Source organism: Sebastes fasciatus, chromosome 16 (assembly GCF_043250625.1).
Source record: "Sebastes fasciatus isolate fSebFas1 chromosome 16, fSebFas1.pri, whole genome shotgun sequence".
NCBI classification, from domain to species: domain Eukaryota; kingdom Metazoa; phylum Chordata; class Actinopteri; order Perciformes; family Sebastidae; genus Sebastes; species Sebastes fasciatus.
In genome coordinates this window covers 8,292,263-8,305,058 of record NC_133810.1, presented here as the reverse complement: position 1 = coordinate 8,305,058, position 12,796 = coordinate 8,292,263, and the positions used below count along the sequence as shown (strand labels likewise).

Here is a 12,796-nt window from a genome sequence, read left to right as displayed (position 1 = left end):
TGTCTCATGCAGGAAGTTGATCCCCATACAGCACATTGAATTCGAGATGTTCATGATAGTTAAAGAACATTAGCATGACTAGCCTCACTATGTGAAGGCAGTGCATGATAATGATATATCAACAACACTCGGTACCTCCCCTGAGTTAGGTAGACAATAGAGTTAAAAGTAAAATAAATAAGAACAAACTGTTAAACATAAAGCTATAACAATGCTTTCATGTTTTGAGCAAGCATTAAAGGGGAACGCAACCTAAATTAAGAACTCCAATATGTTATTTCCATGGCTATAGTTCAATCAATATTTGTGAACATGAGCTACTCTCCCTCAAAGCCAGAAACCAGAGAAGCAAGTGTATAAAGTCTGGAGCGGCTCCATAGACAATGAATGGGAGACTGATTTTGTGTTTTCTTTTTTATACCTGAATGAGCTTAACTCTATTGTAGTGTTCTCAGAAAATGTACCCATATACTCAGAACGTTCCCCTGTGAGCTGTCAGCATCATCTAGAACATCTCTCCCAATTCATTGTCTATGGAGCAGGGCCACACTTTACACTTGATGACATCACACATTTGAGCTTAAGCACTCTAGTTTTAGGGTTTTGGAGAGAGTTGTTCATGTTTACTAATATTTTTTGCACTGTCTTTTGAATTTTTTTTTTGAAAATGGGCATAGTTCCCCTTTAACTAGGTGTGTTACCTGACCGCAGACGTGTTCACAGGGCTGTGCCCGGTGCACTGGCATAATCTTGGCAGAGGAATACTAGACAATTGGTGACTCCCTTGACATTTCACAAAGCCCTGAACAGGTTTTAGACACATCCACGCAGTGTAGACTAAAGCCATGCATGTACACACTGCAGAAAGACAAATACAATACATGTAGAGGCATGAACTGCTGAGACAGTAAACTGGCTTTGAGACACCTAGAACAAACAACAGAACAGGAAAAAAGCAAAGGCTGCAAGACAAACTGAGAAGACAGCGCAGTGACAGTAACCACAGAATATGGCAGCAAGCTCATTCCCAGTCTAGAACATACACATACTCTCACCTCCGAGACTATGGTGGACTGGTAGATGTCTTTGCTGTAGCTCCACCCGTCCACACAGCTCTCCTGCTCCAGGTCGGTGAGGTTGACGTCTCTGCCAGGAATTAATCCCTGAGCAGAGAGATTTCTGACTACATCCAGTCTGTACCTGCTGCATCTGCTCAGCTCCTGTTTCCCATCCACTACCTAACAGTCACAATGATACAAACTTTATAAGTGTTATTAGTAACATTTCTTTTTCAGTGAATTTATCCTTGTAATGTGCGTTATGTAACACTGTAAGTAAATGTAGGCAACAATGGCAGCAAAGGCAGACAGCTGTGCACACAATACCTGTACTCATCTCGATAGTAATCTGGCAAAACTGCAGTATCAAAAACCTCCTGTTCAAACATTTTGATTTCTTTTGCACTGGTTTATGACCATGCTTTACATAAACAAACCAAAGAATATCTTAACTATGCTGTTATGTTTCGCAATTCTATAATGAGTATTAGACTCCCACCTCACAGTCCCCTTGACATGACTTGCAGTGCAGTGAACCCATCCCAGTATTGTGTATGATGGCACCTTCGCGTGCATGCATTAACTACTAGAATGTAGGCTATCATGTCATTTGCTGCTGTAGGAGGATACTGTGCAGCATGTTGTTGGCTTTCATCCAAAGTGTAAGAAAATTCTCACTGTATTGAGCAGATCATGTGGTTGCAAGATGTACTTGACACCAAGCAGAAACTTAGTAGACTAAATGTGAAAAAGAATATTTAAGCAAGCATGGTCTTAATTGGTAACATTTTGTTCAAAACCTTTAAATAACAAAATTGATTGGACAGTCTTTTGTATGATCTGTTTTAAAAGTACATGCAAATATCACTGCGAATACAAATGTTAAGCAGGATGTATAATAATAATACATTTCATTATTCTAAGGGCATGCATAATCACAGAAATACTGTAGTAATTTATTTTGGGCTCTATACTTCGTCGAAATAAACTTCAGAGGCAAGTCGAAGAAGAACAAAAAGAACATCTTCTGGGGAATCTCTGGCAGTCTCACCTTAATTGGTATGATGGTTTTGCGCCAGTCTTCGGTAAGGTTGAAGTCAGGATCCCCGCAGTGGTGACTTGGTACGTCACCCACGAAAACAAGGGTGAAAGCACCAAATCCATTGGGCACGATGCTGGCACACAGCATAAAGAAGACAACCTGCTGGAAACGTCCCCACTCCCCGAAAAAGCTGTGGTTTCATCATAATCCTAGCATAGTCTCAGGTCCCTAACTGTCCCCTCCACAGTCTTTGTCCTGCAGACTTCTTTTTATACTGCAACAGAAAAAAGACAGACTGTTCTGTCTTCCCCTCACCTCACATCACCTGCCAGGCCAGATAGCCACACCCTGTACTAGATAATTATACATGCTCAAGGACACATTAAAGAGGACAGTTGTTACAGTGTGTACCTTTTGCTTAACTACTGCAACATTTATTGACAGCTGTTTAATGAGTATTTTGTGGGAGTCTTTTCCATTAAGGATAACAAAGCTGTGTATGTATGCATATGCATGTATAAATGAGATTAAAAGATGTATTTATATCTTATTTATGTAACCAAATTACATTTTGTAACATGGTTATTTGAGTCGTGAGACTGCCCGACTGTTTTTTAACTGAAACACCTTTATCAACAGCTTTTAGCGAATATTTTGTATTCATCTTCGCCATTTAAGATAACACATACATGTACGTGCAAATGTCAACATGAAACAAAAACAGAGCGAGACAAAAAAAATCATTGAAAACGGCCACATGTAGAACTCCCAAGATTTAATTTGACAATTTCAATTTTAGATTCTGATGTCTTAGAAAAGAGAACAGTAATGTTTTCAAATGTATTAAAATGGAAAACTATTGATGAATAACTTATTCTTATTTAAGACACCTTAAATATAATGAAAATATAAATAAGTATTAACAGTAGTAATGACATTCAAAAGCAATATCAACATAACCTACATCAGTAAATTGCTAGATAATCATAGTGTCCCGGAGTACCACGGGTATTGGGGTTTCTTTTCCAGTGATGCATGGACACTTTATCCTGTTATAAGGAGAAAAGACAAACAAACAAAACATTACAGGTTGTAGTGTTCTGCAGACAGGGCAAATATAAGAGAAGAAATATAAGTATTCCTTTGCTGCTATTGACTTTATTATCATCATCACAAGCAGCTGCATTCACTGCAGTGGCTGCTGTCACATTAGCACATCCACTTAAAACATGTTTCATACATGATTTACAGAAAGGACTGGGTCTGTGAATTTGAACTCAGGACCTTCATACTGTATGATTATAGAGCTAACCACTTAGTAAAGGTCTTAAAATAATCCTTGCACCTGAAAAAAAAGATTTTCTTTTGGCCACTTGGAGGCAACAGAAACTAGTTATAAACACCTTCCAAGTTTATTTGGTGAATTTATTTAAAAATCCAGCCAATAGTGGAGGAAGTATTCAGATCCTTTACTTAGGTGAAAGTACTTATACCACACTGTTAAAATACTCAATTCAAAAGTCTTATTGATAACATTTTTATGTGTCACATTTATTTTTTTTTAAATAATACATCTACAGAGCTTTAAGAGAGGTGCCGAATAAAAGTATGACTTTTCCTGAAAACGATTATTATGATTGTGAATTCATCATTTAAAAAAATTTGGTGGGTCCAAAATGAATGTTTTGGTTATCTCTGTGGAAGATATCGGACATTTGGTTCCCACTTCCAACAAGGCTTTTCAGCCAATAGTAAAGCAACGTTGGCTTCATGTGGTATCTCTGTGAGATTGACAGTAAGTGCCTGGCAACAACTTGTTGTGAAGTGAATGCTACGGAACGGGGGAGGGAGAATGCTACATCTAGTGGCTGAATGTTACCAGTGATATCAATAGCACCTTTAAAGTAGGGGCCCCTGTGACTATTATATTGTTATATATCAAATCATTACATTAATATTATTCTACTAATGATTACTTTCATTAGGGATTAATCTGCTGATTAGTTTCTCACTTAATGGATTGGTTCTTTGGTTTGTAAAAATTCAGGAATACTTGTTTTGTCCAACCAATAGTCCAAACCCTAAAATAATTATTATAATTATTATAGGGATGCTAAATAAAAAGGAACACATTCAACAGTATAACAGAAAGTAAAATGATGCTTAAAAATTTGAATTCAGTTGAATGGATTCCCCATAGTTATTAAATATATCAACCATCCATTATAATTTAGTATATAAAAATGAGTTTGGTACAGGAGAAGCTTCATAACAAAGGTGTATTTCTTAAGCAACCTACCTTTCTCTCTTATGCATCTGTTGTATAGTTTCAGGTAGAGGTTTTCCAAGAGTCTCTGGCAGGAAGAGACCAGCAAAGGCAGACCCAACAGCGAGAGTCCCCATTATAATATAAGGAAGATATAATAGGTATACGCCTAAAAAATGAGAAGAGGAGGAGAAAAGTCTGGGTGCTGTGCATGCATTTACTTGTGTGAATTTATGAGTGTGTGCATGGCATCAAAACGTGCACACATGAGCGCATCAGTGCAGCTGTTTAATAAATAAAATGTCAAACTAATGTCAATAATTATCATGTAAACCCAAGTTACTCACTGAGCTTTAACAAAATTGGTGCAATGCAGACTCCCATTCTGCCAACCATAGTGCATATCCCCGTTGCTGTGTTCCTCAGGACTGTTGGGTAAAGCTCTGCAATGTAGGCGAGCATCAGAGAGAGAGAAGTGGTAATAGCATATTTGGCCAACATCTCCAGCGCAAGAGAGAGAGTTGGTTGACCTAGAGGATAAGGAAATGAGTAACGGATATGAGGTTACTCAGACCACAACAAAAAAAGTAGTAACTTCCTTCTACCTCCACATAGACTCAACTGAAGCAAATATATCGATTCTGGCATTAAAAAATCTATTTAAAAAAAATAAAATTGTGATAAATAAATAAATTGTTCCCACTCCCCTACATGTCACTATGAGTTTGATATAAGATACTCCCTAATTGCAGCAGTTCCTCAACACAACAGTGTTAAATATTAAGATGCTTGGTGAACAGATTCATTTTTTTTTTTTAAAGAGACAAGCTCTTTAAAAAAAAATATTTCTGAGTTTCACCACAGGAACCATCACTTTGCATCAATAATCTCTGTGAATACAGTCCTAGCATATTTTTTTTTTCTGCTTACTTTGAGGCACCAGCTGAATGAAGAACAGTGACGCTCCTCCAAGGAGCAAGGTACCGGTGACAGAAAGTCTTCGTGGAAGGTATCGCAGAGCCAGCCAGCTGGAAATGTACGCTGGTACCTCTACAGCTGCTGAGATGAAGCAGCTCAAGTAGGGGTCAGCATGGAGTTGAGATGTGTTCAGGGACAGACCAAAGTATCCAGTATTCGTAGTGAACCTGGGCAAGACAAAGATACAGACATAAAGCAGAGATGTTTGCTTAATGTGTGTCGTTTATAAGGAAACTAAACAGAAGAGGGCCTAATACAGAACCTTGGGAGATGCCAATGTTGTACAGAAGGCAGTCAGATAAGCAGTTCCCAAAATCAATGATTTTATTCAGAATATTTAAGGTGGAAAGCTTAGACCAACTTGCAGCGTCCCCTCTGTATTTGCCTGTTTTCTGTATTTGCAGCATATTCCTGTATGTTGCATATGTGTTCTGAAATTGGTGAAGACCTTCTCTTTATGTAATTCACCCTTTGCTAAGCCCCTCCCTCTTGGTTACTGTTGCTCGGCCTGTCAAGCTTTCGCACCAGCCATGTTAATAAGGTGTTTTCAACGATATCACTGAGAGATATTCCAAAGTAAATAATAGTACATTACTGGACAGTAGACAGAAAGGACTACAAATGTGCATTTTAGAGCTACATTCACAGTATAGGCTAATATAGAGTATTGTGAATGAAGAGGCCATTAAAATCGTCTTTAAAACAGTCTTCCACACTGTTTAATCCATGTCTGACATTGCTTGTCTTGTGTTTTTTTGCTTCGGAAAAGCAAAAATATACGACACTCCCCTCTAAACTTTGAGGACATCGGCTGTCGGACTTGCAGGTTCCATACACACCGCTGAAAGCTCGACAGGCCTCCTGCGCCTAGTTACGATTGCTAGTTTAGGATTAGACAGTTGCCGTTCTAGGGAGGGGCTTAACGAGGGGTCAATTGTGTTTTGTCCATTTCAATGTGTTTTCTTGAGTTCTAGTGCGATGAGCCCTCTCAGACATCTTAGTATCTGTTAATATCGCAGAAAAATCGCATTGTGAGTTTATGGTGATTGAAAGCTGTTTACTCACAGCAGCAGGCAGAGAATGAGAGTTGTGATTCTGATGCTTCTGGTCCTCAGCAGGTCGAAGACATTGTAGTGTTCTTTAGAGTGTGACTTTGTTTTATTAACCTGCAAGATACATAAATGCAAGTCTCACCCTCTGTTTGTTGTGTCTTTCCATCTCAATAGCCTAATATCCTAGGGATGTTTGAAAACAAAAAATGAAAATACCAATAAACATGTTTTTTCAGACATAAATACAAATGTGTCTATTCTGATGCTAGATGATTTTGACCGATTTGCATAGACAGAATACAATAATTTTGCTTTTGAAATGACTAGATAAATCTAGTAACATTAATAACCTCCACTGTTTACAACATATCGTACAGTGATAACATAAGGTAGTTGTTTATAGTGAGTGCCAACAACATGCATCAACAAGTCAATTTACACTGTAATCCTGAAAGATGACACTCGGAGCCTTAACTTTGTTCCACTTTGCAGCCTTTCTCATTATGGCCTCAGCCTCCTCCACTCTTCCCTGAGAGAGCAGCCACCGAGGAGACTCTGGGATGAGCCTGCCTCATTACACAACAGAGACAAAAACATTCAGGCTGAATCAGAGGGGCGTAAAAGACAAAGCAATAAAGACGGTGAATACAAGTTATAATACTTCTATAGGGAAAAAGCTTTATCATTAAGAAGGATGTGTCCTTTTTTGAAAGTCTAAAATCATATAGCCAAATCGTAAAATGTCTTTTATGTGGATGCAGATTACAGGGACATGCAGTCAATTTAGACCTCTGAACTCCAGATATGTGAATGAAAATGGGTTCTATTGGTACCCACGAGTCTCCCCTTTACAGACATGCCCACTTTATGATAATCACATGCAGTTTGGGGCAAGTCCTATCAAGTCAGCACACTGACACACTGACAGCTGTTGTTGCCTGTTGGGCTGCAGTTTGCCATGTTATGATTTGAGCATATTTTTTATGCTAAATGCAGTACCTGTGAGGGTTTCTGGACAATATTTGTCATCGTTTTGTGTTGTTAATTGATTTCCAAAATTAAATATATACGTACATGTTGCATAAAGCAAGTATATTTGCCCACTCCTATATTGATAAGAGTATTAAATACTTGACTAATCTCCTTCAAGGATCATTTTGAACAGATAGAAAAAGTGTGATTAATCGTGATTAACCATGGACAATCATGTGATTAATCGCGATTAAATATTTTAGTTGATTGACCGCCCTAATATATAAGGAATATACTATATATATATATATATATATATATATATATATATATATATATATATATATATAACACACTAAAGGAAAGGGAAAACGCACAAAAGCAAAATAGGTCCCCGTTAACTTGTGACTACTAAATTATTTTATTAGCTTCTGCATCGCTCACCAATTTGATCTTGATTGATCTGATCTGCATATATACATGTTTTTGTTGTCAGCTCTCTTGACCTGCTTTATTCTGCCTGTTTGTAAAGCACTTTGATCAGCACTTTGTTTTAAATGTGCAATAGAAATAAATTTGATTAGATTTTAAGTCAGTCTACCATTTTTAACACAGTCAAGGCTTTTCTCGTTGGTTTCAATATTTTTCATTACAACAAATATACAAATACTCTAAACTCACCCCTGGTAAAAGACAAAAAAACATAAACTTTATGGTAATTCATCGTATGCTTTCTTGTAGTGAGTGCAACCTACCACCAGAGGGGAACGTAGGCCAGGCCAGGCAAAGACAAAGCCAACAGGAGAGATTTCCAGTCCCTTAAAAAGTAAGCGAAGAGAGGCAGCATCATGTAGCCAATGACATAGGCTAAACATGAGCCCAGGGATGCGTAAAGGACTCGCGTATTGCTATTAAAGATCTCCATGCCTGCACACAGAGATAAAGAAACACAAAGAGAGGGTCATGTGGTGAACAAGTGAAAGGCAAGTAGATATGTACGGTATTTTTAACAAACTTATTGCACTATCTACATTTATTCCAAATCTGACAAATGTGTAAAATGAATGTGATGTTTATATGTACCCAGCACTAAAGCAGCTATAAAGTTGGACATCTGTCCCAAACCATTGAAGAAGAGGAGGATGGTGAACATAATCCAAGACGTAGAGAAGACCTGAATAAAGGTAAAAACCGTCTGAACTGCCATGGTTGCAAAAAGAACAGGTTTTCTTCCAAATCTATGAGAGAAGTTGAATAAACCAATATGAAATATGAAGAACATGCACTTTACAATAATTTGGATACAAATGTCCACAAAATGTTATACAGTATTCTAAGGCTAAATGAAGTATAAACTTGGGATGTGCATTCCAAGCAAAAATACTATTCGAAAATCACTGTGAATTAGTAGATTCTTTTTAGAAAATCGCAGCATACCCCCCCAATTACTATTTTCCCATATAATATAAAATGATGCTCTAAGTGTCAAATCAGTAATTAGTCAGTTACTAATATACAGTATAAAGGGTATTCAAAAAGGTAACTACAGGTTTAAAATAAATGCATTTGTATATACTGTGTATCCCATGGAGGTGGTGTTTTCAGTACCTGTCTGAGAGCTGTCCTGAGAAGAAGGATCCAGAAAAAACTCCGAGGTAGAAAACTGTGGCGGTGAGCGGCTGTTTCCACTCATCACTGCACACTAGGTCAAACTGGAAGATCCATACATTAATAAATAAAGTAGCTCAACACAAGATCTTGAGCATTTCTATTGCCTCTCAGCATGGCGGACGGCGAGCGCAACAGTGCAAATAATGGCGAAAGCGCTGACAGAGATGACCGCGTTAACCTGAGGGAGAACCGGAGGGTCGGGGCTACGCTTCCGCGACTACGCCGTGGTTCTGGATGGTGTTATTAGCTGTAACCGCCGTATGAGCGCAGTGCAGAGCGGTGCTGTGAGCTAGCCAGTTCAGGCACACTCACATGCACGAACACGCACTAAAAGCACACCCGGCTAGGTAAACAAAGCACAGAGAAACTCTGATTATAACACACACAGAGGGAGAGTAGCTTCAACCTCTGCTCAGGTAGACATTACTCCTCTATATCTTTACATTACAAATAGTTTCTTGCTGCTATACTAATACCCTCTGGATATCAAATTTAGAACCTTTGGACAATGAAATACATTGACTAGGAGATATCCTTGTTAATGTTATGAGCTCTCTGCTGCTAGTTCTACATGACACTTATTCAACGATGAGGCTGGCGTTATTTCATATGATAGAGAGCGAACATGCGCTCCTTTGTTTTCGTCACAAAGTGCAGAAATAAAATCACTGCAAATTAAACCACATCCCAGCCTCCGCCTGAGTCTCTGAGGTTGTAAACAACCAAATCACTACAGGGAAGCAAATTCTATGTGATGGTAAGTAAGCCAGAGCATGGCATTTAAACAGGCCTCTTTGGAGCAATAGACTGAATACTCCATCACTGCTCGGAGGAGACGTTTCAAAAGAAAATGTTATAAACAAATGCTAAATGGTGCCATTGTTTAGTCCACTTCATTTGTTTACACAGGAAATGTTTTTGAATGACTGAATGTATTTTGTGTGCCTATCTGAACCGTGTGACTATGCATCAGGATACGGAAAGTATTCACTATCACAACAATAAAACGTGTTTAACTGACAACAAAGAGAGAGACAGGTCACCAGGGTTACATGGAAAAACCGTTTCCTCTTTAAACCCATGCAAATACAAATCCAAAGACAAAAGCATAGACAGATATGGAGACAAAAATGCCCGACTTGCCAGGCTGGAATAGCAGGTTGGATTACAAAGACAAATTCAAGCTGTAACAATGCTTCAAAGGGCATGTCTCATGCAGGAAGTTGATCCCCATACAGCACATTGAATTCGAGATGTTCATGATAGTTAAAGAACATTAGCATGACTAGCCTCACTATGTGAAGGCAGTGCATGATAATGATATATCAACAACACTCGGTACCTCCCCTGAGTTAGGTAGACAATAGAGTTAAAAGTAAAATAAATAAGAACAAACTGTTAAACATAAAGCTATAACAATGCTTTCATGTTTTGAGCAAGCATTAAAGGGGAACGCAACCTAAATTAAGAACTCCAATATGTTATTTCCATGGCTATAGTTCAATCAATATTTGTGAACATGAGCTACTCTCCCTCAAAGCCAGAAACCAGAGAAGCAAGTGTATAAAGTCTGGAGCGGCTCCATAGACAATGAATGGGAGACTGATTTTGTGTTTTCTTTTTTATACCTGAATGAGCTTAACTCTATTGTAGTGTTCTCAGAAAATGTACCCATATACTCAGAACGTTCCCCTGTGAGCTGTCAGCATCATCTAGAACATCTCTCCCAATTCATTGTCTATGGAGCAGGGCCACACTTTACACTTGATGACATCACACATTTGAGCTTAAGCACTCTAGTTTTAGGGTTTTGGAGAGAGTTGTTCATGTTTACTAATATTTTTTGCACTGTCTTTTGAATTTTTTTTTTGAAAATGGGCATAGTTCCCCTTTAACTAGGTGTGTTACCTGACCGCAGACGTGTTCACAGGGCTGTGCCCGGTGCACTGGCATAATCTTGGCAGAGGAATACTAGACAATTGGTGACTCCCTTGACATTTCACAAAGCCCTGAACAGGTTTTAGACACATCCACGCAGTGTAGACTAAAGCCATGCATGTACACACTGCAGAAAGACAAATACAATACATGTAGAGGCATGAACTGCTGAGACAGTAAACTGGCTTTGAGACACCTAGAACAAACAACAGAACAGGAAAAAAGCAAAGGCTGCAAGACAAACTGAGAAGACAGCGCAGTGACAGTAACCACAGAATATGGCAGCAAGCTCATTCCCAGTCTAGAACATACACATACTCTCACCTCCGAGACTATGGTGGACTGGTAGATGTCTTTGCTGTAGCTCCACCCGTCCACACAGCTCTCCTGCTCCAGGTCGGTGAGGTTGACGTCTCTGCCAGGAATTAATCCCTGAGCAGAGAGATTTCTGACTACATCCAGTCTGTACCTGCTGCATCTGCTCAGCTCCTGTTTCCCATCCACTACCTAACAGTCACAATGATACAAACTTTATAAGTGTTATTAGTAACATTTCTTTTTCAGTGAATTTATCCTTGTAATGTGCGTTATGTAACACTGTAAGTAAATGTAGGCAACAATGGCAGCAAAGGCAGACAGCTGTGCACACAATACCTGTACTCATCTCGATAGTAATCTGGCAAAACTGCAGTATCAAAAACCTCCTGTTCAAACATTTTGATTTCTTTTGCACTGGTTTATGACCATGCTTTACATAAACAAACCAAAGAATATCTTAACTATGCTGTTATGTTTCGCAATTCTATAATGAGTATTAGACTCCCACCTCACAGTCCCCTTGACATGACTTGCAGTGCAGTGAACCCATCCCAGTATTGTGTATGATGGCACCTTCGCGTGCATGCATTAACTACTAGAATGTAGGCTATCATGTCATTTGCTGCTGTAGGAGGATACTGTGCAGCATGTTGTTGGCTTTCATCCAAAGTGTAAGAAAATTCTCACTGTATTGAGCAGATCATGTGGTTGCAAGATGTACTTGACACCAAGCAGAAACTTAGTAGACTAAATGTGAAAAAGAATATTTAAGCAAGCATGGTCTTAATTGGTAACATTTTGTTCAAAACCTTTAAATAACAAAATTGATTGGACAGTCTTTTGTATGATCTATTTTAAAAGTACATGCAAATATCACTGCGAATACAAATGTTAAGCAGGATGTATAATAATAATACATTTCATTATTCTAAGGGCATGCATAATCACAGAAATACTGTAGTAATTTATTTTGGGCTCTATACTTCGTCGAAATAAACTTCAGAGGCAAGTCGAAGAAGAACAAAAAGAACATCTTCTGGGGAATCTCTGGCAGTCTCACCTTAATTGGTATGATGGTTTTGCGCCAGTCTTCGGTAAGGTTGAAGTCAGGATCCCCGCAGTGGTGACTTGGTACGTCACCCACGAAAACAAGGGTGAAAGCACCAAATCCATTGGGCACGATGCTGGCACACAGCATAAAGAAGACAACCTGCTGGAAACGTCCCCACTGACCCAGAAAAGCTGTGGTTTCATCATAATCCTGCATAGTCTCAGAGTCCTAACTGTCCCCTCCACAGTCTTTGTCCTGCAGACTTCTTTTTATACTGCAACAGAAAAAAGACAGACTGTTCTGTCTTCCCCTCACCTCACATCACCTGCCAGGCCAGATAGCCACACCCTGTACTAGATAATTATACATGCTCAAGGACACATTAAAGAGGACAGTTGTTACAGTGTGTACCTTTTGCTTAACTACTGCAACATTTATTGACAGCTGTTT

General features: G+C 38.8%; 2 protein-coding genes and 1 pseudogene across 3 annotated transcripts in view; all 3 read right to left on the bottom strand.

Annotated features, from left to right (window-relative positions):
* Positions 1 to 2,469, bottom strand: part of LOC141752565 (organic cation/carnitine transporter 2-like) — a 7,981-nt pseudogene extending 5,512 nt beyond the window's left edge.
* The window catches only part of LOC141753054 (organic cation/carnitine transporter 2-like), an 18,435-nt gene extending 15,312 nt beyond the window's left edge, over positions 1 to 3,123 (bottom strand). Inside the window, exon 1 of the mRNA XM_074611370.1 lies at positions 3,065 to 3,123. The gene's annotated coding sequence lies outside the window, so the exon portion shown is untranslated. The remainder of the gene's footprint in view (positions 1 to 3,064) is intronic.
* LOC141753052 (organic cation/carnitine transporter 2-like) lies at positions 2,861 to 12,641 on the bottom strand. Of its 2 annotated transcripts, XM_074611368.1 has the most exons (11): positions 12,356 to 12,639; positions 11,302 to 11,484; positions 8,977 to 9,080; positions 8,452 to 8,606; positions 8,124 to 8,295; positions 6,836 to 6,962; positions 6,410 to 6,510; positions 5,297 to 5,511; positions 4,714 to 4,896; positions 4,400 to 4,535; positions 2,861 to 3,149 (listed from the first exon to the last, which is right to left on the bottom strand). In XM_074611368.1, exons 1-11 carry the CDS (start codon positions 12,560 to 12,562, stop codon positions 3,077 to 3,079), a joined length of 1,656 nt encoding a protein of 551 aa, XP_074467469.1. In that variant the 5' UTR covers positions 12,563 to 12,639; the 3' UTR covers positions 2,861 to 3,076. The 2 variants fall into 2 exon arrangements, with proteins under 2 accessions (XP_074467469.1, XP_074467470.1); XM_074611369.1 differs by lacking the exon at positions 2,861 to 3,149 and having other exon boundaries at positions 4,396 to 4,535; positions 12,356 to 12,641.
* Positions 12,642 to 12,796: the final 155 nt, after the last annotated feature.

What these genes read in the sequence shown, in the direction of transcription:
- LOC141753052 (XM_074611368.1), bottom strand. Translation starts at nt 12,562, where the DNA reads ATGCAGGATTATGATGAAACCACAGCTTTTCTGGGTCAGTGGGGACGT. An exon ending in AAACCATCATACCAATTAAG is followed by an intron (nt 11,485 to 12,355) that starts GTGAGACTGCCA and finishes TGTGACTGTTAG; the next exon opens with GTAGTGGATGGGAAACAGGA. An exon ending in TCAGGACAGCTCTCAGACAG is followed by an intron (nt 8,607 to 8,976) that starts GTACTGAAAACA and finishes CTTCTCTCATAG; the next exon opens with ATTTGGAAGAAAACCTGTTC.